Source organism: Triticum urartu, chromosome 6A, assembly GCF_056163025.1.
Source record: "Triticum urartu cultivar PI428250 chromosome 6A, HENAU_Tu73, whole genome shotgun sequence".
NCBI classification, from domain to species: Eukaryota; Viridiplantae; Streptophyta; class Magnoliopsida; order Poales; family Poaceae; genus Triticum; species Triticum urartu.
This window is the reverse complement of record NC_141878.1, coordinates 118,764,613-118,773,110: the sequence shown is the minus strand read 5'-3', so window position 1 is coordinate 118,773,110 and position 8,498 is coordinate 118,764,613. Positions and strand designations below refer to the sequence as shown.

Here is an 8,498-nt window from a genome sequence, read left to right as displayed (position 1 = left end):
ACTCTCGCATCGCGCCGGATCTGCTGCCAAGCTCGATTTTGATCATGGTCAAACTGCGCCCAATTGCGCGAGACTACTCAACTGGCAAGCGCGAGAGACGAGCGCCACATGATCAAGCTCGATCGAACGGCTCGCGACACGGTTGACACCAGGCAAACACCAGTTAGGGCAAAAGAAGAGCTTTCCTAAATAAACTGCTTTTTCTTCTCTCAGAAAAAAATAATAACCAGACGAACTGCGAACAGTCCAACTCTGTTTTCCAAACCGACGCAGACGCACCGTTCCACGGCCGTACCAAATAAACTAGTTATTTCCCCTTTCCCGCGCCCCAATTCTGGCCTCGTCGCCGCCGACCCCCAAAGCCCCAAATCCCACACCCCAGGCAGCAAACAGCGGCGCTTGGCGGTCGGCGGCCTGCGAGAGTAATCCGAGATGTGCGGCAGGGCCAGGTGTACCCTCAGCGCGGCCCAGGCAGCCAGGGCCTTTGGCTTCCCGACCGCCACCTCCGCCGGCGGCGGCGGCGACGGAGGAGGAGACGCCCCCGCCGTACGGACGCTCCAGATGGACCGGTAAGAGGAGAGTCTCGACCTTACGTGGTCACATATGCCATTAGGAAGCCTCTCGTTTCTTCAGCTATTCGATTCTCGGTTGCGGCGCGCAGGTTCCGGCCGTCGTACAACGTGACGCCGGGGGCGTATCTGCCGGTGGGGACCCTGCGAGCGCGGGCGGCGGGCGGCGAAGGAGGTGCGGAGGAGCAAGGGCCGGTTATCCAGTGCATGAAGTGGGGGCTCGTCCCCAGCTTCTCAAGCAAGACCGACAAGCCCGACCATTTCAGGATGGTACGATATGCACTGACTTTCCACAAGTTTCTGTAGATGGGGCACTGTAGATTGGACTTCATTGGCAGTGCAGTGCGGTGGTTAAGTTGCTATTAGCCACGTTTTGATAAGAGTGCAGTTGATTTGGGCCAATGGGCTGTTAAAACAATGAAAAAGCCAGTGGCATGCTTTGTACTACCACTTATCCGACTATATGACCTGCCGTTAGCATGGCATGTATGTTGGACCATGCCTGCCTTGGAGCTTAGTTTCTCTTTATGTCTCTATGCTCATTCAATGTTCGGTTGGTTTTGCATTACATGAGCTGATTGCTTTTGTTATGCAGTTCAATGCCAGATCAGAGTCTATAAAGGAAAAGGCTTCGTTTAGGCGACTTATCCCGAAGAATAGATGTCTTGTTGCAGTAGAAGGGTATGGACATATGGTTGACTACTACTATTTGCATCTTCTATTTATGGATTCGTTATATCTCTGTTGATCCTAAGCATGACCCCAGATGCTCCCTGCCCAAAGTCCATTGATACATTGCAAATTGCATGGTATAGGTTTAAGTTTGTAGAGAGAGAAGTGCATATTTCAACCCTCAACTTTTGCCCTAGTCTAATTTACAACTCCGAACTCCAATACCATCTAAATTACAACCCCCAACTCTCAAAACCGGCCAGGATTCAACCCTCCCCTCTCTGTTGACCGGTTTTGACCAGTCAACAGATCCAGTCAGCATGCCACATCAGCAAAAAATGCAAAATTTCCAAGGAAACAACCTGTAAAATCGAAGAAAATCCAGGAAAAGAAATAAGAAATCCAATTTCCGAAAAGCACGGAAAATAAAAAAACGAATTTCCAAAAAAAAATCCAGAAAAAACCCAAAAACTCAAATTCCAGAAAAAAATCATTTTTATTTTCCCTAGCTTTTTTCACGAACAATTTTTTCGGAATTTTGCCTTTTTATATTTTTTCCCTGATCTTATAGATTTTTATTTACTTTTTCTTGAAATTTTGAAAAAAAATCTGACGTGGCATGCTGATTGGACCCGTTGACTAGTCAAAACTGGTCACCCCAGGTCAAAACCGGTCATCAGGGAGGGGAGGGTTGAATCCTGACCGGTTTTGAGACTTGGGGGTTGTAATTTAGACGGTATTAAAGTTCAGGGTTGTAAAATAGACTAGGGCAAGAGTTCAGGGTTGAAATATGCACTTCTCTCGTTTGTAGAAGAATGCTTTGTACCTTGAATCCTTGATGTGAAATTCAGTCCTGTCAGTTATTACTCTGAAGTCCTTTTTTGTCCATTTCACCTTGTATTCCCCACTTCCTCCCTACCTCCCCTCCACTCTCTTTTAGTTTAGCGCTGCTGCTGCAATGGTGCTTATGGACGAGCCACCAGTCGGGCGCAGGGAAGTAACGTAAGATTATATGTTTAGATATCGTGACTGGTTATTCTTGTTCGATCAAGATCATGAGTAATTTAAACAGATTTCCTCTTTGAATTAAAAATCCCAAATTCACATACACTTCTGAATTGATACAGCTTTCATTCCGAATCCCAGGTGGTCCAGGTCTTCATGGCATGTAAGTGGAGATAACAAGCTTCCCACTGCTTGATGCATGTGCCTACTACTAAAGCCTTTCACCAATCGCAAAACCACCAATAATCTATTCACACAAAAGTGCAACTTGGCTAAGCACGTTGGGGGGCTTTGCAACAATCTAGATTAACAACTGAAACCTAGAAGCTCACTGGAAAAGAAAAAAAAACACTGGAAAATGGAAACCAGAATATCAATCACACACATTGAAACTATCAAATATGTCTACCAAAATCTCAGAAGTCAAATAATAGGTTCTAATTCACCTGAAAAAACTATTAGCTGGTAAAAGCGAAGTGCTGAGTACATGTTTATAGGCCTAAAAATAAATACAGCTGAGCTAAATGTACTAGTGTTACTCCCACTCTGAAGACACATGAGCACATGACGGGCAACATCATAAGTTATTCTACTTGGATTGCTGTTGATTTACCAGAAGTACCAGGCTTAACTTTGACCTGCTCAGTTCGGAGTTGAGGCGAGTATAATCTATGGGCTGCAACTAGCATGATATCCGATTGCCACATGTCACACTTCCATATTCTATAAATCTAATATGGTCCGCCTTTATGGTTGTTTGTGTTTATAGCATAGAGCATTTGGTTGTTAGTTCATATATATGTGGGCGTGTTTTAATTGATGTAAGCACTTGAATGATAACAAACTTTTCATTTTGTAAAAATAGTTTGTGACTAAATTCTTGTATTAATAGTGCATTTGTGTTTTGTATGGGGTTCAGGTTCTATGAGTGGAAAAAGGATGGATCCAAAAAGCAACCATATTACATTCATTTCCAGGATGAGAGGCCTCTTGTGTTTGCTGCCCTCTTTGACACTTGGACAAATTCAGAAGGTTAGGATACTTAGTTTTTACACATTCCGTTGTATTTTGTATCTTGAATGCCATTGGTGTTATGGAACTGAAAGTTTGAGTTTTCGCGTTTTGGTGATCACACTCTCTACATAGTTTGTTATTTCCAGATGGTGAGGTTCAAAGCTGTCTCCCTTTGTTTTGTTCCTGTGATTCAATCCTTGGGAGTTACTGCAGCGGAACTTTTTCTGCTAACACCTTTTGTAACTTATTCTAGCCAAATGTCTAGTGACTACTGTAGCATCCATATGGCTGTTCATCGGCTTGGTGGTGTCAGTTGGAAGATAGAGATAAGAATAATTGCTTTGCTTGTTAGGAGAGATCGTTTCTTCAGGTGTTTCTGATCAAGCACAAACTAGTTAAAGTAGATCAAAATTATCTGGCCAATTGATTCAGACATTTGGGCTCATAATTAAGTTTTTTATATATATACATACCCTCAGTTGTAGTCACAGATATGTAGATCATAATTGGTTTAGAGACAGGAAGAATTTGTGACTACATTGATTTTTTTCTTGTTATCTTAATGTGCCTCGCGGTGTAGACATTATCAGTAGGAAGGAATTTGATAATGAAAATTTCAAACTGTATATTTTATACCGAACTTGAAGTACTACCCTCATGAATAATCACTGTTTTTTATATATTAATGCATCAAATGTGCAATCGTTGCATGGGAAGGGTGGATAAGCTATTACCTGGACGGCTGGACATTGGTAGAACACTATGCATTGGCTAAGTTGTCACACTATTGATGTTTTGTAGTACATTACTTTGTAATTATGTTTCTTTTATGATTTTTTGTGGTCTGCCTTTTCCTTTTTATGTTTCTCATTTTGCTTTCTGTTGTTCACGATGTATAATTGTGCCAATTTGTTAGAATTGAATTATAAAAATGTAAAGGCTGTTATTACTCTAATTCTTAAAGGATAATTTATTTACTGCAATACTAATATTACCTGCTATTTTTTCACAGGAGAGACCCTCCATACATTTACTATTTTGACTACCCATGTTTCAACTTCTTTGAAATGGCTTCATGGTTAGTTGCTTACTCTTTGGTCTTTGCCCCAGGTTCTCAGATTGTTCATTCATGTACTATCGCCTACTCTTTAGCTGCTCTGAAACTGCTTCAGAGTTCATTGGATAATTGACTACACCTATTATTTTACATTTCTTAAATTTATATAGCCCTACTCTAGAATGACTTCATGATTAATGGAACTACTGAATGGATAGTTTGGGAATCCACTGGTTGGTTAGTGCATGAAGTGGCTTTCTTCATGTTCCTTTTGCAAAGTCTTGTTTAGGACTAAGGGAGATAGATAGTTGGTTCTCAATGAAGTACCAATATATCATCTATGATGGAACCATAGTCTGGTAAGGATTTCTGCTGGTGTGCATTTTAACAGGGATAAATGGATAATGCCTCATTTTGGTAATAGATATAGGAAACTTATTTGCAAATGGTGTTTCTGTGAGATGCACTATTTGAAACTTTAACATGTGCTGACAGATAGAATGCCGGTAATCTTGGGCGATGAAGACTCTGTTAATGCTTGGTTGAACAATAGCTCCGTGAAGCTGGAAGAAATAACTGTACCCTATGAAGGAACTGATTTAGTAAGTCCATGATGTGAATCATGTTACAGTACATACATGGCCATCTTTCTAAATCACCTTTTTTGATTAAACAACATTGATTTTGATGAAATTCTAGTTTAATGATGTTACATTTTGTTGTACTATAATTCGGCAGGAGACACATTTCCAAGCAAAAGCTAAATTTCTCTCATTTTCATCAAGCTAGTAGCACATTTATGGTTATTCAATACTACTCATACCGTTCCAAAATAAGTCTTGTGGTTTTAGTTCAAATTTGAACTAAAACCACGACGCTTATTTTGGAACGGAGGGAGGATGAATCATATAAGGTTACGCTTATTTTGGAACGGAGGGAGTATGAATCATATAAGGTTAATGATCTAGGCCTTCAAACAGGTGAAACAAGTCTGTGAGGTTTGCATCTTAGGTAAAACTGTCCCCTCAGGTAGCATGCCCCACTATGCCGGTGGGCTGGTGGGTCAGCAACATTCGCTCCCAACTCTAAGAATTGACATTTTTCCCCTAGTCATCCATCCTCTCAAATTAGACATGACTCTGTTCTTTGACTTAGTTTTTAGTGCTACACTGTCGTTCTTGATCTCGTATTTTCATTCAAAGCATCCTGCAACAGCAGCATGTCGATATATGTTGGTTGAGCTGTTGAGCATAGATGATGTCTTTTCCTAGAGTGTTGTTGTTGTTAGTTTACGACGATGGATGGGGAACGGGTGAGGTGGTGGCAGATTTGGAGAGAATTCTGCTGGACCAGATGGCATAGCCGTGATGGACATGTTGTCCTCTTTGGCCATGTTTACAAGCAGCTTGCATCTTGTATGTTATATCTTCGTCTTGTAATCTTGTTGTCCGTCACTCAAAGGATACACCTTAGGGACTTATTTGTGCCTTTTGAAACTTAGATGACCAATGTGGTCCCTTAGCCAAACTCGTGGGTCCAAAATGATCATCACTCTGAATTTCTGATAGTATGACTCTATAACGTTATTTAATCGATCCCTTCTGCAGGTTTGGTATCCAGTGACAACTGCAATGGGCAAAACATCATTTCAGGGTCCTGATTGCATCAAAGAGGTATAGGAAACTATGCTTAGTATGTTGTATTGGTTTTTGTTTATGTCTGATACATTGGGCATTACTATTGTTTGGGATTAAACTGTGACAGGTGGTACACTGTGTGCTCTGTTCATTGTATTGCTGCCCTTGCCTAATGTTGGCAGGGTAACTAAAAAGGGCAAAAAGGGCAGCCCGGTGCACGTAGCTCACGCTTGCAGTAACACACTACTTTAAAAGAGTTAAGATGACACAACCTTCAAATATTTATGGATGTTCTCTAATGCATGAAAGATATCATTAAGTAGCATAAGAAAAACCTAGACCAACATGCTATAGTATCTGTCGTATTTTTTAAGAGGAGAATTACCCTGAGTAGCATAGAGGCCAAGCCTTGAACACAGGCAGGCTGGGCGCAAAGTCGCCCCTCTAGCTAACAGATGGATAATTGGTCCTCATTGACCTAGCATATAAATGCGGATTTCCACTGCTGTACACTGACTATCCATTAAACATGCAATTTTCCTGGTGTACGTAATGAAGTACCCATGGGTTTCTTACGTGCTGAAATGAGATGCTTGATAAATGTTCTCATTCTTGCTCTTTATTTGTATGTGATCTGAAGATATAACCTGTTTAGGTTTATCTTCAGCACTATTAACTGGTTTTTGAACTACTTAATGTTACTTAAGTACAGTAGTAGTAAAATTCCTCCAGTGTACTACTGGGTACACACAGTTGTACCGCCCAATTTATACCTATGATAATTCTGCAACTACCCTATTGTGTGTTTTCTGCATATCGACAAGATGTGCAATGATTTTCTTCTTCTGCTGCTGCTTGCCAAATTGCAGGTGAAAATAGGACCCAGTGAAAAGCCAATTTCAAATTTCTTCACCAAGAAAGCAGCCGCACCAGTGAAGTCAGAGAAGGCATCAGGAGAGTTTGCAGAAACACAAGCTTTCAAGACGGCGAAAGAGGAGCGGGATGATGATTCAGGTGAAAACCCATCAAACAAAACAGAGCAACACCACCAGGCTTCTCTAGAGAAGCAAAGTGCTTCAAGTACAGTAGTTAAGAATGAACATGTTACTTTGGATCCACAAGTTTTCTATAAAGCCGATGAAGGTATTAAGAAAGAAGACGGGATGCTGCCCGACGATCCAGTCGAGGAGCGAGATCCTTTTGGCATCAAGAGGAAGATAGAGGACGCTGGAGTCGAGGCGGAGATGGAGATGGGGAAGAGTGGGAGATCGCCGGTCACCCCTGTGAGGAAAAAGGAGAAGGGCCCGAAGGATGGGCAAGCGTCGCTGTTTTCCTACTTTGCAAAGAAGTAGAGTAGCTTCTCAGGTAGTCTAGCTTCCTGCACTTGGGCTATCTATCAGCTCTTAAGCAGTTACTAGTAGTAACAGAACTTTATCTAGTGTAGTAGTACTACTCGTAGTTCTCTTCAGCACTGCAACTGGCGCTATGCATGCAGTATTGGCCAATGACGAAACAAAATGCATGAAGTGCGGTGATCGATTGCATGCTACCGGATGTCTAGCTCTTAGATCATTTCCTTATGCAGTAAAATTAATACTTTGATCGGAGGTGGCCTCTATACTTTGACAATGTTTTTTTTTGCGGGTGATATACTTTGACAATGTTGAGCAAGTATGATTCTTGTTTGAAGGAATCTTATACGAATTTCATAGGATAGGATTTTTTAAGGAAAATTTTTTATGGGATCGTTTGGTTTGCAGGAATATATTCCTATTCCTATGTATGATAGGAACCAATTCTTCACATCTCAAAAGAAAAAACATTAGTCTAGACTCAATGCAAAAATACTTGTTGAGAAAATGGATGAAAAAATAAGGACACCGATATGTTGGAAATATGCCCTAGAGGCAATAATAAAGTGGTTATTATTATATTTCCTTGTTCATGATAATTGTCTATTGTTCATGCTATAATTGTATTAACCGGAAACCGCAATACATGTGTAAATACATAGATCGTAATATGTCCCTAGTAAGCCTCTAGTTAACTAGCTCGTTGATCAATAGATGGTCATGGTTTCCTGACCATGGACATTGGATGTCGTTGATAACGGGATCACATCATTAGGAGAATGATGTGATGGACAAGACCTAATCCTAAGCGTAGCACAAGATCATGTAGTTCGTTTGCTAAAGCTTTTCTAATGTCAAGTATCATTTCCTTAGACCATGAGATTGTGCAACTCCCGGATACCGTAGGAATGCTTTGGGTGTGCCAAACGTCACAACGTAACTGGGTAGCTATAAAGGTGCATTACAGGTATCTCCGAAAGTATCTGTTGGGTTGGCACGAATCGATACTGGGATTTGTCACTCTGTATGACGGAGAGGTATCTCTGGGCCCACTCGGTGATGCATCATTATAACGAGCTCAATGTGACTAAGGAGTTGGTCACGGGATCATGCGTTACAGAACGAGTAGAGAGAGTTGCCGGTACCGAGATTGAACGAGGTATGGGGATACCGATGATCGAATCTCGGGCAA

The 8,498-nt window shown here is 41.3% G+C and overlaps 1 protein-coding gene across 1 annotated transcript; it reads left to right on the top strand.

Annotated features, from left to right (window-relative positions):
- The first annotated feature begins 257 nt into the window (after positions 1–257).
- Positions 258–7,652, top strand: LOC125516206 (embryonic stem cell-specific 5-hydroxymethylcytosine-binding protein). The gene is made up of 8 exons (XM_048681688.2): positions 258–569; positions 662–839; positions 1,165–1,250; positions 3,166–3,278; positions 4,273–4,338; positions 4,813–4,919; positions 5,925–5,990; positions 6,824–7,652. Exons 1-8 carry the CDS (start codon positions 433–435, stop codon positions 7,304–7,306), a joined length of 1,236 nt encoding a protein of 411 aa, XP_048537645.1. The 5' UTR covers positions 258–432; the 3' UTR covers positions 7,307–7,652.
- Positions 7,653–8,498: the final 846 nt, after the last annotated feature.

Excerpts from the sequence above, each read along its gene's own strand:
- LOC125516206 (XM_048681688.2), top strand. The coding sequence starts at position 433 with ATGTGCGGCAGGGCCAGGTGTACCCTCAGCGCGGCCCAGGCAGCCAGG. Across the intron at positions 3,279-4,272 it reads CACTTGGACAAATTCAGAAG|GAGAGACCCTCCATACATTT; the intron begins GTTAGGATACTT and ends ATTTTTTCACAG. Across the intron at positions 4,920-5,924 it reads CCTATGAAGGAACTGATTTA|GTTTGGTATCCAGTGACAAC; the intron begins GTAAGTCCATGA and ends TCCCTTCTGCAG.